The sequence below is a fragment of the Crinia signifera genome, chromosome 9, assembly GCF_055691185.1.
Source record: "Crinia signifera chromosome 9, ASM5569118v1, whole genome shotgun sequence".
NCBI classification, from domain to species: Eukaryota; Metazoa; Chordata; class Amphibia; order Anura; family Myobatrachidae; genus Crinia; species Crinia signifera.
The window spans coordinates 10,282,310-10,300,029 of NC_139225.1; the positions used below are offsets into that span (position 1 = coordinate 10,282,310).

General features: G+C 45.3%; 1 protein-coding gene across 1 annotated transcript; it reads right to left on the minus strand.

Annotated features, from left to right (window-relative positions):
* Window positions 1–1,005: 1,005 nt before the first annotated feature.
* Window positions 1,006–14,221, minus strand: BRCC3 (BRCA1/BRCA2-containing complex subunit 3). The gene is made up of 8 exons (XM_083161026.1): window positions 14,058–14,221; window positions 7,508–7,628; window positions 5,668–5,754; window positions 5,459–5,547; window positions 4,060–4,115; window positions 3,541–3,672; window positions 2,763–2,806; window positions 1,006–1,534 (listed from the first exon to the last, which is right to left on the minus strand). Exons 1-8 carry the CDS (start codon window positions 14,160–14,162, stop codon window positions 1,383–1,385), a joined length of 786 nt encoding a protein of 261 aa, XP_083017152.1. The 5' UTR covers window positions 14,163–14,221; the 3' UTR covers window positions 1,006–1,382.
* Between the last annotated feature and the right edge of the window lie 3,499 nt (window positions 14,222–17,720).

Genomic DNA, 17,720 nt, shown 5'->3' on the forward strand with positions numbered 1-17,720 from the left:
CTATTCGGAAAAACTATGAAAATAATTAACAAAAAAGATGTGCCGACGACATAAGACCCAGGGGCCTTCATACATTCTTTCACTGTTGAATTTGTTTATCAGAGCAGAACAAACCTTTATCAATTTTTCTCTTCTTACTGTAGTTAATCTCCCCCCCATAAGATCGGTGTCTATATGGACTCAGAGGTATTTCACCTTTTTCCTGGGTGTTGATTGACTTTTTTCCCTAGTTGATCAGCCAACCATGATTGCGCAGACAGTCCAAAACTTCTGCTGTATGCCTTGTTGCTTGCGGTTCTCCAGATGTGGCTCCTAGAACATCATCCAAATACGGCCATATCATAATGCCTTAGGTTCGCTATAACCACTACATAACCTTTGTAAATGTTCTTGGGGAACTGGCAAGCCTGAACGGCAATGCTCTTAACTGGCAGCGCTTGCCGAAGATATGAAATCCTTAGGAATTTCTGATGACCTTCACAGATAGACTTGATGGACCTTCATATTCCTATAGTGGTCATATAGGTTCCTTAACGTAAATCGGGTAGTATAGACCTTAGGGATCCCATTTTGTATGATCTTGCTCTGATGTTTTTGTTGAGACGCCTCCGGTCCAGGATGGTCCTGTAACCCTCTGAATCTTTCTTGTCTATGAAGAACCTTGAGTACCACCCCTGATTTTTCTGGGATGATGGGACTTGCACTACAACATGATTTATCATATTCTGTAGACTTAGCATCAGCGCTCTTCGCTCTTTCAGTGGTGTTGGCGAGCGGAAAAAAATAAATAAATTCCCTGCTAGATTAAAGAATTCCATTTTGTAACCACTTCTGATTACCTCCAACACCCATCGGTCTGTGGTGGAGTTGATCCATTTGCCAGTATTGATGGTTTATTCGTTCACCCGTCAATAGAAACTTTTGAAACCACCTCCACCACCGACACCAAAACAAAAACAACACAACTTAGATTTACAACCTCAAAAAACACACATACATAAGAACATCTGTCTATAGAGCTTTATTACAGGCATTCCTGCAGACATTTATCACAGAAGTATATTTACAAAAAAATGATACAAATAAAAGCGTGAGGAAGGTGACGACTATACATCCCTGTCTTATAGGAATTATGTTCGTACTGACAATTAAAGATACATATTTGTGTTGGTTACTGATGTCAACACGGTGTTTATTAGGGAAAAGGCGGAGATGTGAGATTATGGAGTCAGCGTCTGCATATATGACATGGTTTTACGATTTGCACGTCGCTCGTCTCTTGTAGATTCTCAGAATCCATAGACAACTGGTGACTATACAGCGGGGACACCTTACTACTTCTCCAGGAGCTACATAGCAGAAACTCTATTAATGAACGCCTATCAGTCCAGGCTCTCCAGTTCCAGCATTAGTTTCTCCTTTTCTAGTTCAAGCTCCTGGGCTCGCAGCTTATTCTGCTGTAGGCGGTCTTCCAGCCACTGTAGAAGTGGTCCACTGACCGCGGACATTTGGCCGCATAAGTTCTTTGTGAAAACTGGGGAAAAAAAAAATATATATTTTCAGTAAAGGGAACTGATGTAATTATTATTGTATTTCCTAGGTTTAACTAGCAACTTATCATTTATACTAAATCATGAAATGAGTATGAATATCACAGGAATTACAGACTTACTCTCTCCGCAACACTTCTCAACAACATCATATCAGGTGACTGGCTGCGGCAGGGTGTCCCGTGGGGTGCAGGAGAGGAAATGATACCCTAAGACCAAGCGTGGGCAACTGGTGGCTCTCCAGCTGTTGTGAAACTACAAGTCCCAGCATGCCTTGCCACAGTTTTTCTATTAGGGAGTGCTAAAATGTTGGCATGGCATGCTGGGACTTGTAATTTCACAACAGCCGGAGGGCCACAGGTTGCCCACACCTGCCTGACCCAGCTGCCTCCCCACCTATGCAACTACGCATGTGTGATTCAACAGGAGTCATTCAATTCTACTTTTCAGTCATTCAAGGACTCAACTACATGTCCACACACAACATACAAAATACATGTCCACACACAACGGAATCATTTTTTGGAAAAACAATTAAAAGTCATTGCAGATTGATATTTTATACTTGGAATGCCACTAATGCTGCTTTCACACTAGAAGCAAAATCCAAGGTTATTACATGTGTAGCAACCCGGAACTAAGGCCCCGAGACTCAGATCTGTTGGGAGGGCTGAGAATTCGCAGTCCAGTCGCACATGCCCATGGTACACTGTGCGCGGGGTCCCCTAGCTAATGGACCATGCGAAGGCTTCCCGGATACTGGACGACTGACTGGCAGGTGGCGTTCCAGGGTGGACCCTCAGCGTTTCATGGGCGTTCCCGCAAAAATGATGGGCGTGCTCATAGAAACGTTGGCGAGCCCCAGCGAATGCTGCCTGTTTGGGGCAGGCGCATGATGCCCTAAAATTACGTGGATGCGGCTGCGAGCACAGTAGGAGAAATCACTCACGGTAAGTAACCGTCGGATGAGTTCTCCTCTGTTTGGCCATATACGAACAGATGTGTGCGCATACAATGTACAGCGGGGTGGGGGGGCGCTCGTTTGCCTGCTTGCTAGGCTCCAAAAACACACAGCCTAGACAGTAGGCCTGAATCGGGCCTTAAGTCCTGGGTCTCTGACCCTGCTCCCGTCCAGGTTCACAGAACTGAGACCCGGCATATTTCCGGGTCGAATGTCTGAAATCAGCATAAGAAGATATTACTATCACTTACTGGAACCATTGTGAATCTTGGTGACCGAGTCCAAATGTCCGAGACTAAGAAGGGAAAGAAAAAGTGTTTATAAACTTTCACATAACGGTGACACTCTTCACAAGACTCATACATGCGCTCACTAATAGTCACCACACTCCTAATGGCCTAGACCGCCACAATACTTCTCAACCCGGCAAGACCAATCGCTTGGGTCGGTTTATGTCCTGGTCATTGTGACGTCCCTATGAAGTATCTATGTAGAAGTGCCTGGATGGAGTAAAACCTTACCATTATCTCTGCGGAGGGGTTGCACACACTACGTTTTCATAGAGTGCCATTTCCTCCAGAACACAGGCTACATTGGCACAGAAAACAACCACTAGAGAATAAACGCAACATGCAGCAATCAAGGTAAACTGCTCTGTTGTGTGGTCATTATAACCATCAGCGTTACATCAGAACATCCTGAAGTACTGTACATGCAGACACGGCCGATTGGACAGCTGCAGCAACCTGCCCTAATACAACCAATCAGTATGTGGCTTTAACATGCAAACTTCTCCTCAAAGCCAAAGATGCACCAGTAGGTACATGTAGCTTCTGAGTCAACTGTAATCCAATGAGAAAAAGAGACACGGCATAAAATGGTCCCAACAAGACTCTAAAGGCACTTGTCTGATTTGGCCTATTTTCACTTGATTGCAACAGATCGGGCCGAGAAATAGTCGCATAGGGGTCTTTAGATGTTATTTTTCGCTCTTAAGCCATTTCTTAAGCGTCATAAGAAACACCCCACCTGTGTATTCTGCGGTACGCATCCTGCTCTTCTTGGCAAAGGATTCTGGGTAGCTCCACAGCAGACTCCAAACAAACCTTCCTTATGGTCTCATGCGGGACCACATGTAGTGGTATTTCTATTCTCTCATACCTGTTGAACGTGGCCAGAAATATATGTGAAATTAGGATAGAGCTACATTGTTTTAACGAGGTTAGGCACATTTATACATTTGCATAATGTAGCATTAATGAGGGCCATATAATTCAGGTTTGTCATGCAGCATAGCGCAACCTACAGGTTGGGATAAGGTCACTAGGTCTCCAGTAACAAGGTCGACAAGCATGTTAAATCCAAGTTATCAGGGCTAATTGGATAACCCCCAGTGAACCCATTACCAGTGGTATATTATTACTGCTAATAGGATACCCCCCGCCCCCCCCCACCCCCAAGCAGAATAAAAACAATTGAATGGTGGAAAAAGGCCTAGATCAAGATGACTATTGAAGTGAAAGTACAGTTCAATATAATAGGACTCACTCAGTGCTCTTCTGGGCTTGGACTGACTGGAAACAGGTGTACAGGATACGTCCCGTCTGAGTAGTTGGGGGGGGGGGGGGAGCACATAAAAGTGTTAGAGGAGAAATTAAAACAACGAAAATGGCAGAATTAGGTTCTACATCTTTCAAATGTCATTATTTACTTGTGGGCAACTATGGAATAGACTAAATGATCTATTATCCCCAACATTATCCAGTGTTATGAAAAGTACTAGAATCTTTTTAAAACTAGGTACACTTTTGTTATTTCTGCAATAGGCTGCTGTCGGGGGTTCATCACATTATCTGATCCCCAAAAATAGAACAGTTCAAATTGTACGTTGTAACCATGTATGATCTGTATGGAAATGTCCTTTTTAAAACGGTGTTCCAAAATGTCATTCTGTACTTAACTAGTAGTAACTGAACTGAGCCAGGGCACATTTACAATTTAAAAGAAAATGGGGTGAAATGTAATAGGATGAGAGATTCAGAAAGTGAGAAATTTGGTAAGCAATCGCCAGGTTTTTTTAATGCGGCAATCATTTACACTGCAATACCAATTTGATTTTGCAGTGTAAATGATTGCCGCTTTAAAAAAATCTGGAGATTTCTTACCAAATCTCTCACTTTCTGAATCTCTCATCCTATTAAATCTCACCCAATGTATGTATACTCTACCAAGCAGGAGGACACGTGTAACTGCTACTGTAGTCCTGCAAGCCGCATGCGATCACTCTTTTGAAGGACAGTGATATGAATTGCCTTAAGAAGGAATTTGTTCAGGGAATCTCTTTCCTGACTAGAGACCTGATTCAGAAATGGACGGAATCGCTGAGCTGCACATAAGCGGATTAGCAATTCTAGCCACCAAAATACAAATGCAGCAGATGTCTATATTAAATAGATACTCCTGACAAGTTCCTGCATTGCATTTGTGATGCGAGTGCAGTGCCCATAGGCGCTGCCCCCAGATCACCATCGGTTTGGTTCAGCCAGGATGCATAAGTTGAGGCTTACACAGCCTGGCCTGTACCTGCACGGACAGGAAATGAGAGGGCAGCCACGCAGACCCTGGTCTCGACCCTCCCACAGAACAGGATGTCATGCTGCCCCAACATGCCCCTGCTCCAACCCCCAATGACACACTATGCCAACCATGCTGTGGCTCTGGAATCTGCGACCATTGCAGTCCTCATACAGCGATCTTACTCAGCAATGTTACATTCAGAAAGGGAAATGGACAGTAGTTTATACCGAAAGCCAAAAGGATTCACTAAGGTACTAAAATACAATAGTAACAACACCCTTCTTTAAAATGTATCCGCACAGTACAGAAAGTAAAATATTAGTCAAATACGGAATGGTGGCGCACACATGATCCCTTAATCCCAACCGACCTTTGTGTTCTTGTCCTCTATGAAGCATGAGAAGATCAGTCCAACAAAGCCAACATCCATCATCTGATACATGGCTTGTGTCCGCACATCTGGAAGGGAAGGACAAGGGGGAAGGGGGTTCACACGACACATGAGAGCCGCCTTTATCTCTTTCCGTTTCTGTTACATCTACATAACCTCCCACAGGTATATTTCCCTAAGACGCTCACCAACATGGGAGGGCCAAACTGTGATGTGCGGGTGGGAGTGATACCAGCCAACAACTCGCACCGGACGTCCAGTGATCTCCGTCAGTCTGTGCGGAGGTGTTAAGGGAAAACATATGTAGTGGAGGAGGAGTAATAACAACATCAAAAAGAAACCTGAACGCATTGGTTTCACCAGAACAACTTTGAAGATTTACCAAACAATAGAGAAACCGCTATCAACCAAATAAGTGGTAAAGCAACACCACAAAATACCAAGGGGTCAAACCAATTCCTGTGGGCGTGAGTTGCCATTGGGACCTGGACTTGCACCCAATTTCAGCATGAATTCGCTCAGGGGGGTATGGATCTTATGGCCGACAGACTGGAGGTCAACATGCAACAAGGTCAACATGGGCTTAGGTCGACAGGTCACTAGGTTGACACAAGAATTAGGTTGACATGGGCTAGGTCAACAGTCAAAAGGTTGACATGGGGCTTTAAAAAAAAATGTCGACATGGACACTACAAAAGTGCACAGTATCCCCTTGCATGGCGTGCCGTGGGCATGGTGACTCGCTGCGCTTGGCACACTATTTTATTCCTTCCGCACACCCTAGTGGAGGAATTTATTCTAATCTATATTAAGCCCTACATAGCATTTCCAGTGAATTGGGAATGTATACATCCTACACCAGTGGTGGCCAACCTGTGGCTCTTGAGCCTCATGCGGCTCTCCCCCTTGTAAAGTGCGGCTCCTGCTCCCATTGCTGCCCGCCACCGTCCGTCCCAGTCCCCCCTGCTGCCGGTTCCCTGAATCCCTTCTCCTTCTGAGGGGAGGAGAGCGCGCATCGCGCATCTCTCCTACCCCTTACTGTGCATCCTTGTGACTGGGCCGTCCGCCAATCAGAGCTTGTGGGCCAGCAGCCAATCAGGAGCCGGCCAGTGAGCTTTGATTGGTGGGCGGCCCAGTCACAGGGAAGTGAGGGGGAAGGAGACGCGTGGTGTGCTGTGCTCTCCTCCTATCGGTGACATGACAGGAGGACTGCAGGGGGACACCAGACTGTCCTCTTCCCGCCTGGAAGCAGCAGCAACAACGGTGAGTGCTGCTGCTGGGAAATTTGCACTGTGGGGGCATACCAGCTTTTTGGCACTGTGGGGACATACCCGGCACCGTGTGGTGCATATGTGTATCTGGCACTATTGGGGGCATATGTTTATATGGCACTGCACTATTGGAGGCATATTTGTATCACACCCACCCAAGGGGTCAAAATAGACTATGCCCTTTTTTGGGGCGCATGCGCCTTCGGCGCGCGCATGATGTCGGCTCTTTAGCTTGACTACCGATATTTTTGGCTCTTTACCTCTGACCGGTTGGCCACCCCTGTCCTACACTATACAGACACTGACAGTGAATAGATCAATAAGATTTTAGTGACGCCAGACACCCTCAGCCCCAAAGAATAACGCCACCATCGCTATGCTTTACTCTAGGTCAGGCTTTCCCAACCACGGTCCTCAAGGCACACCAACAGTGCAGGTTTAAGTGATATCCAGGCTTTAGCACAGATGGTTTAATCAGAATCCCTCAGGTACTAATTAAGTCATCTGTGCTCAAGCCTGGATATCACTAAAACCTGCACTGTTGGTGTGCCTTGAGGACCGTGGTTGGGAATGCCTGATCTAGGTACTGTAAACTGACAGATGCTATACTGATAATAGCCAACCCCAAACATTCTCATCTGATCTTAAAGGTTTTATACAGTCAGGAAGAGTCTAATCATCGTTGTCTTTATAGCGTACAGAAAATTCTAGCTGAGGAATTGGCAAATACACACACGCGTACACACTGTATAGGATATATCAGCTTCTGTAGTAGCTGCAGACAGCTGCTCAGGCGAAATCTCTACTCGGTCCTTCCTCTTGTCTGAACGACGCAGGATAATCACTGAGTGAATGTGCACAACTTTTTGTGTATCCACCTGTGAGATATTAAACATAACAATTTATTTGAGAGCCATCACTGCTAGTTATTTACTGAAGACACATTGCTTTTCTTTTAAACCAATGGTATCAATTGAATAAATTACTACAAATGCCCAAATTCCATGATCATATAAAGGCACAACGCTTATGTTTTCATAAAGACACATCGCCCCGTTTCTATCTCCCATTGTTGCTGCAGTCATGTGAAACAGCCCTTCGTGTCACGTCTAGTCGTGGGCGAGTTTACGAGCGCTGGGCACCTTTTGGGTATTGTCGCCAAAATGTATTTTATCCGCGGTGCTATTGCAAATATGATGCACGAGCAACTCTATTATTAGTGTTCATTCTAGCACCCGCTATCTTTGAAAACCCATGCAGTTCTTCTTCCCTGCCTGGGGTGTCGCTGTCTGCTGTAGTGCTTCTAGCACAGTGTGGTCTGTATATCAGCACTAATATGCAAACCAGACCTGTGCTAGAAACACCACAGCAGACAGCGAAGGCAGGGAAGAGGAACTGCATGGGTTTTCAAAGAATATATATATATATATATATATATATATATATATATATATATAGAAAAAAACAGAGAAGCGCACGAATGAGCAATGTAAAAGTAATACTTTACTATAATAATATAGCTCACGTACATGTATGTTTAGGACAATATGTATGCAGTCAAACTGCGAATATCAACCCAGGCGGCAGGAGTCCGTCATCAGCACGATGTAGAAACATCAGACCGGTGTAAGGACTTCGCGGCCGGGACCAGACAGATCGGGAGACGTCAGCAGCGTCAAGGAGGTGTTAGCGTCAGCCAAGGATCCGCCCCAACGCGTTTCATCAGGGTATGACTTCGTCCAAACATGGAGCTGAGCAGCGTGCACCTATCCATTGGATCACTAATGCGATTTGTGGACGTATCAAGCAATAAACTATATATATATATATATATATATATATATATATATATATATATATATATATATATATATATATAGTGTTTGAAAGCCGTTACTTTCACCTTAAAGAACCTGAGGTGCCGTTATTCCATATAATACATTCAGCAGCCAGTGGACTTCTGGTCGTTTATATTTTTGTTACCTGAGAATTACGTTCGCTTTATCTTGTACCGCCTTGGAGAATTTTGTCTCATTTCATAATTGTTTGATCATCTTATTCAACTGTCGCATTGTGCCCCTGAGGAAGTCATGCAAATGACGAAATGCATTGGACTTATGGGCGTATAGAAATACCCATTGTGACTGTACATCATTTGAAAAAACTGTCACTTTTCATTTGTGATTCACTGTAATTGTAGTGATTAGAACCTTTATTGTACACTGCTATGCCCTTTGGGCAGTTTTATATTAAATTGTTTTATTATATCTGAATGATTCTGTCCAATCAGAAAAGGTTAAGCGCACCCTGAAACCCCCCTTTTCTTCTTTCCATTTCTATACCGGGTCTCGCCTAACAGGGGACCCTATCAGGGTAGCAGCTCTCGTAACTAGTATTTTGCGCATAGTGTGGTCCTTTTCTCTCTCTCTCATATATATATATATATATATATATATATATATATATATATATATATATATATATATATATATATATATATATATATACACACATACATACAAACGGAGGGTCCTGCACTCACATCCAGGAGTGTTGAATGTTTGGGGTGCACCACTAAGGCAATTCAGTCCAAATGGCCAATTCACATCCAAGGTGCTTAATAAAAAGCAGGGGCACTCACCATTTTTCAGTCAGTCATTTTTAATGTATCAAATCACTCATAGTAGTCATTGACTACTATGAGTGATTTGATACATAAAAAATGACTGACTGAAAAATGGTAAGTGCCCCTGCTTTTTATTAAGCACCTTGGATATATATATATAGATATATATATATGATATATATATATATATATATATATATATATATATATATATATATATATATATATATATATATATAGAGTTATTCACGGCTGCTGGCGGCACTCAACTGAGGGTCTTGACAACATGAATGAAGAACACTGGAGCCGTGTACAGTTCGTGACTAACAGTTTCGGAATTTTAATTCCTTCATCAGAGTACAAAACAAGAACACAGTGCACTTACCTATATAAGCTCCCACCACATACCCCGTGCTGCAGGCTCCGGCGGCCCGGCTCCGGTGACAGAGGCAGACGTCATCCTGGCTGCGCCCTGCATCAGACAGAGCGGGTTGCCATGGAGACCTGCATAAACAAATAAGTGAACAAAAGCGGATAAGTATAAGGATATGTACAGGAAACGTCAGGACATGTAAAGCATATCAAGGAGAATGAACATAAATACACAAAATATATAAAGAAAGCAAAACTGTGCGAGTTCAACAAACCCCTGAAAAAGATAGCATGTTAAGGGAAAACGGTATGCACACGCAGATACAAGCAAGTGCCTGTATTAAACGAGAGTAGCTAGGAGAAAGGCAAATAATGCAAGGGAGAAAGAAACGGAAAAGGGAGACATGGAAAATATAAGCAAACTATGGGCAACAAGGTAAAGGCAGGCTATGCTGAATGTGTCAATGAAGCTTTATAGGAAACAGTTCAATGATAGATATTCATTGAGACCCGATGGAGAGATGGTATTGAGTCTATGAATCCAAGCCGCTTCCTTTTGCACCGCTCCTCCATAAAGCTCGCTCTGGAGGGTGCAGTATCGGACCAACCGGTCGCACGTCACTTCAAAGAACACAGGCACACTTTACCATCACTGAAATATTGGATGATTGAACAAGTGGCTCCGCTCCGAAGAGGAGGTGATCGGGGCAAACTGTTGCTGCAAAAGGAAGCGGCTTGGATTCATAGACTCAATACCATCTCTCCATCGGGTCTCAATGAATATCTATCATTGAACTGTTTCCTATAAAGCTTCATTGACACATTCAGCATAGCCTGCCTTTACCTTGTTGCCCATAGTTTGCTTATATTTTCCATGTCTCCCTTTTCCGTTTCTTTCTCCCTTGCATTATTTGCCTTTCTCCTAGCTACTCTCGTTTAATACAGGCACTTGCTTGTATCTGCGTGTGCATACCGTTTTCCCTTAACATGCTATCTTTTTCAGGGGTTTGTTGAACTCGCACAGTTTTGCTTTCTTTATATATTTTGTGTATTTATGTTCATTCTCCTTGATATGCTTTACATGTCCTGACGTTTCCTGTACATATCCTTATACTTATCCGCTTTTGTTCACTTATTTGTTTATGCAGGTCTCCATGGCAACCCGCTCTGTCTGATGCAGGGCGCAGCCAGGATGACGTCTGCCTCTGTCACCGGAGCCGGGCCGCCGGAGCCTGCAGCACGGGGTATGTGGTGGGAGCTTATATAGGTAAGTGCACTGTGTTCTTGTTTTGTACTCTGATGAAGGAATTAAAATTCCGAAACTGTTAGTCACGAACTGTACACGGCTCCAGTGTTCTTCATTCATGTTGTCAAGACCCTCAGTTGAGTGCCGCCAGCAGCCGTGAATAACTCTGCATATCCTCTTTTGGAGGGCACCGGGGGCTGTTATACCCCTTAAACAGGAGTGCCGGATATCAACATTTGTTATATATATATATATATATATATATATATATATATATTTATATTCTAATAAAGCTTTGTGCACACTTCTGATTCTGTACTTATGAAACTCCAGTATGCAGTGAATAGCACCAATATCATTCTAGATAACCAATTTGACAATTCCAAAAGGTAACACCGATACCCCTTTTAATCTACCATGCATATCCTAGGTTATTGCACATGAATGCGCTGGTATATTATGCAATCTTAAAGGACCCAGTTAAAAATACCCAGGTCGAGCAACCAGTAGCAAGCAGGGATGAACACTGAATCAACCCAGCTCACGGTGCAGTGTAAACGTGTAACCAGGGTCGATGGAAATGGTCTCCGATGCCCAGGGTGAAGAGGCCACATAAGTGGTCTATCCACCTCTGTATTGGGTTCTCCTGCGCATGAGCAGTATACTGACCACACTAGTATGGCGGCTAATGCCGGATAGGGATACAGAGTTTAAGGCTCTCATACATGCAAGCCCCTCTTGAGCCAACCGGAAGGTCACTGGCGGCAGAATCTGATGCGATCCCAGACAACCATGCTCGGTTCACAAGCAATCAAAGAGATTGCTTGTGCAGCCAAAGCGACTCGCAGACTCTGGTGCAATGCACATGGGGTGGCGAATCGCTTCGGACCTGCTCTCATTCACATGCAATTGTGGCTCTTTTCCTGGGACCGAATGCCTCAGTAAAAGAGCACACTACATTGCATATGAATTGCACAGTGTATGGGGGCCTTCAGATAAAATTAGGTCTTTAGCAAATAATCATGATAAATATCCACTATATAATCCTTGGTTAACATGTGCAGGAACCATTTCATACAGTAGCTACCAGCTTGTGCAGCAGTATATACAATAAGTATGTAACTAGCTTAGGTACCTATTTATCATTCATTTTTTGTGGGGAAACTGCAGAAAACACCTGGTACCCACAAATATTAAGAATGTACTATGGGTGCGGTCATTCTGGAGCCTGTCCCTGAAAGTCTATTACAATTCTCCAAATTCCTCTCAACCCTGCCCCTAGTGACGCATGCCACGGTTGATGGCCACATGTGTGCACCAAGGGCCTGATCCAGGAAGCAGTGTAACAATATCACACTGCTTCCACCTCTTTCACCATCCAATCCCCCCGCAAGCTACCCAGGACCTTCCGGGCGGCAGAATCGCATGCGGTCCTTTGCCATGTGATGTATCACATGCGAACACTGTTCCTCGCCGCCGGGAGCAGGTCCGACCTCTGACTCAGATCTGATGCACATGGCACCACGCATCGGACCCGATGGCATGTCATACACATCCGATTTGGGACAATTTCTCGGCAACGGGGGATAAGCGGGCCAAATCGCTTTAGTGTATGGGCGTCTTTAGGCGGTCAGTTTCCCCGACAGTCAAAACTCCGACACTCGGGGTCCTGACGGCCACCAGCTATTCTCCCTCGTGGGGATGCACGACCCCCATAGAGGGAGAATAGAATAGGTGGCGAACGCAGCGAGCAAGGGGCTTTGATGCGCTTGCCATGCTGAGTCCGGCCTGTCGGGATCCCGACTGTCGGTACCATATACCACATCCCCTTTAGTCGTGCACTATTAATATACTAAAAGCTGCGATGTGCCTGACTGAAAGACAAGCAGTACCTATGCTGTGTCTTGTACTGACGACTGCACCCCTTTCCTGGCCGCAGCCTGGGGGTGACTGGTTTGTACCTTTAAGCTGAACCGCAAGCCAAAGGAAAAACTTCCAACATGGACCACATAACGCATAGGGGCACATTCATGATGACCTGCAGGATCAGCATCTTACCACCCAGGATTCCATTGCAAGTAGGGATGGCCAACGACCCATCGATGATTCCAAAATCATTTATGGCTGATGTCGAATACTTTTGCCATCGAGGGGGGGAGAACCAGATGATTTCCCTCCACCAAAGTTTTGCTTTTGTTTTTTATTTTCAAAGTGTTGGGACACAGAACAAAGCTCTGCCCTCCGACAGCCGTGAAGCCCCGCCCCATGCTTTGATTGGCCAATCAGTCAAAAAAAAAAGGCATGACCATCGATAGTGCAACTGGCCATGGATAATGTTGACCATCGCTATTTTTACCGATTGCCATTGATGGCAATGGCAACGATAGTCATCCCTAAAGTCATCCCTAATTGCAATATGCAATCATATCGGTGGAACATATGACTCTCGAGATGCAGGGACCGGAGATGCAAGCTGCGCATTTGCGGTCAGCCAGACTGTGCTGCGCAGCGGCCGCTTCTGGGGAGGGTGCTGGGGGGGGGGGGGGCTATGGGCTAATCACCCGCTATGTGATGAGTAGCTACAACCATTTTTCAGATAGCGGTAGCCCTTATTGGTAATCCGGAGCACCAAAACATCCCCATAGAAACCTACGGGGGATGTGGTACCGTGCACAGCAACGGAGAGATTGCAGCAGATATCACATATGCTCAGTGCTGTAGCCCCCATGGTTGCAATCGATGGCGATTCTGCAACCAGCCATCGATAGTCGTAAACTATCTGATAGATAACCAGCTATAGTTTCCTCCAACATCGATGGCAAAAGTATTCAACATCGGCCTTAAACCATCGATGATTTCAAACCATCGATGGCTATCCCTAACATACATGGCAGTCCCTTGCAAAACAGAGGTAAAGTACAACAACATGTGTGTGTTTTATAGAACATATACACCGTGTAGTACTGAGGAGGCCACAGAGCCTGCGGTGACAGAGTACATGGACTGTACCAGTGAGCAGCACATCCCCATCCCCCATCCAGCCCCATACATGGGTGACATTACCTCGCCCATACACAAGCCCATGACCTCCTCCCGCTCCGTGCTTAGGGAATGAGCCACACAGACCAGGAAGGCATCCCCCTGTATGTGCACGGCCTGCACCGCCATCTTCCGTCCTCCTCACCCCGGGGCGGCAGCGGGCGGCTCTAGTGCCGGGGTTTGCGTGTCAGCACACGCGCATAGTGCTACAGGCGCCATTTTGTTGGGGTCGGTTGGATGAGCCAGCAGTAGTTTTGCTCTTTAAAAAAATGGCGGCGCGTCTACTGCACGCACCCATAATACGGGACATTAATGTCACCCTGGTGTTACAGGTTGCGGGGTGACAGCCGCCTGACAGGCTTCCGGGAGTGTTCCTACAGCTGTGCTGCTGCTGCATCTGCACTGACAGCAGGGACTGGGGTGAGCAGGCTGGGTGGCTATGGGCATACAGTACAGATTTGTGTTTTTTTGAATTATCCTTATGCAATAAGGATGGCACTCTACTTGTTAATAATGCAAAAAAAATCACAAATCTGTGCTGTAGATAAATGTTTTCGGGGTACTTCCTCATCTTTGTGGCCACCGCTTACGCCTGCTACGTGAAATCGCGATTGTCCACTCACATACCTCCCAACATGACCCTCTACAGGAGGGACACAATGCTCTGCTCCTGGACTTTTAATCTGAATGTATGATTACCCTCATCTGTGTTGAACAGGTAAATTGCTAAGAACGCGGCTTCAACACAGGTGATGGCAATTATGGTTTTGGAAATATTCAGAAAGAGTGAACTAGAATAAGGGCCACAGTTCCTGCTGGAGCCTGCTGAAAAATAGCCCTGGTAATAATAGATGGTGTCAAGGACCCTGAAAATAACCCTCGTGGCTCACCATACGTTACGTAAGTTCTGTAGCGTAAGCGGTGGCCGCAAAGATTAGGAAGTACTGTTTTCGGGACCTCAGTCCAAATACAGCAATGCCAGCAATATCATTGCTGTATTTGGTCTGAGGTCCCGAAAACATATAACTACAATACAGATTTGTGGATTTTTGCATTATTAGCAAGTCTCAGAGTGCTTATCCTTATAGATAGATATATTTATTTCTGTATACATATATATAACCAGTTATCTATATAGCATACCTCCAAACATGACCCTCTCCAAGAGGGGGTTATGGGTAAAAACCGGACCCAGACAAGACCCCTGAATGCCGGACCGGACATAACTCTACATTCCAGAGCTTGTAGTGTCCGGTCCGGGGGTGTCCTGTCCGGGATGGCTCGCTGGTGAAATCTATCACAGGCATCACCCTGGACCGGACATTACAAGCTCCAGAATGCAGAGTTTGATGTCCAGTTTTTACCTAGTCCCCCAAGAGGGACACAATGTTCTATTCCTGGAATTTCCTCTTAGTTTATGACTGCCATCACCTGTGCTGAAACACCTTTCTTTTCACTTAACCTGTTCAAAGCAGGTGCTGGCAATTATACATTAAGAAGGAAGTCCAGAAACAGAGCCTTGTGTCCCTCCTGGAGAGGTAGCTTTATGGTGTTGCACTACGGGGCACATTATTTGTAATTGGCACTGCAGGGGTCTTTCACTACAGAGGGCATAATGTGTAAGCAGCACTACAGGGTTTTTTATGTATAAGCGGCACTACAGGGGACATCATGTGTAGTGAATAACTTCTCCTCATTTACTCCTGGAAAGTTGTTTGGCGCGGCATGATGGATTAGGGCACACTTTTTTTATATATGGTGCAAAAAAGTTTTTTAATGCTCAAGATCACCCAAAAAAAGTGTCATATCTATCCCTTTAAACTGGGACACTAATACAGGGGTTCCCAGTAGGGATGGCCATCGATGTTTAGAAAACATCAATGGTTTATGGTCGATGTCGAATAGTTTTGACATCGATGAGGGGGAACCAGATGGTTTCCCACCATCGATGTCAAGCTCAAACGAATAGTTTCGTTTTGCTATTTCCTGGGACACGGAGCATAGCTCCACCCAGGACACCTGTGAAGCCCCGCCCCTGTATTCTGTTTGGCCCACAGGCCAATCAGTCAAATACAATGGATGACCATCGATATGTAAAAACATCGATGGTCATCCATTGCATAGTTATGCACCATCAATGTCCAGTTGCACTTTTGCCATCCATGGTAAACATAGATGGCAAAGGCAACGATGGCCATCCCTAGTACCCAGGCTTGGTGCCTCGAGTTTGTTCTAGCCTTGTGGCTTCCAATGATAAACTAGATGGACAAGCAGAAGCTAACCCTGTCTACTATAACTGATCCTAAGGGTGACATATGTATAATGTATATTTTATTTCTCAGTTACAAATGTTTGGCCTATGGTGCCATGAATAAAATAATGATACTCTAGGGCAGCGGTACACAAACTCTGTCTGTGATCCAATCAGTATAGAAAATCAATTGAATTGGCATCACTGACTAAGAGATCTGAGAAGTCATCATAAAACTCTGCGCCTCCTGTCCTGCCCAGCAGAAGCTGCTGCCACCATCAGGCTGCACTCTTGGCACTTGTGCAGATATCCATAGGGGTCACCCAGGTCCTGGGGGTTTTGAGTTGTTGGAAACTTGTACTGTAGATGAAACAGGCAGCCAGCAGCAGGCTGCAGAGGAGCCAGCTCTTATGCTGGGTACACACCAGGTCGACAAGGGTCCGATCCCATCAATCTAGATCCAATTCCGACCGATTGGATGTAGATTGTGTGGTGATTGGGCCCTTTTCTGATCCGATTCCGATCGGATGCGTGGCCCCGCGGGTCGGACAGTCATTATTCAGATCCTACCTGCAGCAGGAAACGACCATACACCCGGGTGCGGGTCACCATCGGATCGGAACCCGCTCACGGTGTACCCTACATTAGTTATCCACAGGTTCAGAACCTTTACTTTTTTGTAAGCAACTACAGCATGAAGGGTGTGGGTCATCCACAGGCACCACATGAGGCGGAGGGAGGGTTCTGGGAAGCAGCAGCAGAGTAGCATGAGGGTGAAGGAGGAAATCACTCATCACAGACTTTATGGAATGGGTCTCTGGATAAGGGGAATGGGTATAGTGATGTGGTCAGGACCGGTGAAAATCCACTGCCTGCCCTTAGTCATCATCTGCCACCCTTTCTAGATTATCCACTGCCTCAACATCTTCACCACCCTCTCCCTGTCATTCACTGCCTGCTCACTCTCCCACTACCTCTTCCTGCCACCCTCAGCCTCCCCGCCATATCCAAAGCAGTCACAGCAGGTAAGCTTTAAAAGTTGCATTATTAATAAAGAGAACACATGCAGGGCTCTGAAAGGAGCTGGTCTCTGCTAATGTGATCATTTCATTAGTCACTTCTGTTTTGTGCCTCTGCAGTCCGCATATCTCGCAGCCATTCTGCAGTAACTTTCTGGTGACCTTTATAATTTTCATCTTACAGAATCCCATAGCAAACTTATTTGAGAGCCCCTGCTCTAGGCACCACGATTCAAAAGAGTTTAGGAACCACTACAGTAATGAACTATACAGGTTCTACGCAGCCAGAGAACCTGTGCGATTCACGAATGTCCCAGTTTAAATGGCTAGAAAGTGAGGTCTCTAATAAACTTCTTACCATACCAGGGTTCCGATGTCTCAAAGAAAGGATCCTTGTCAGAAAGCAGCATGTGCAAT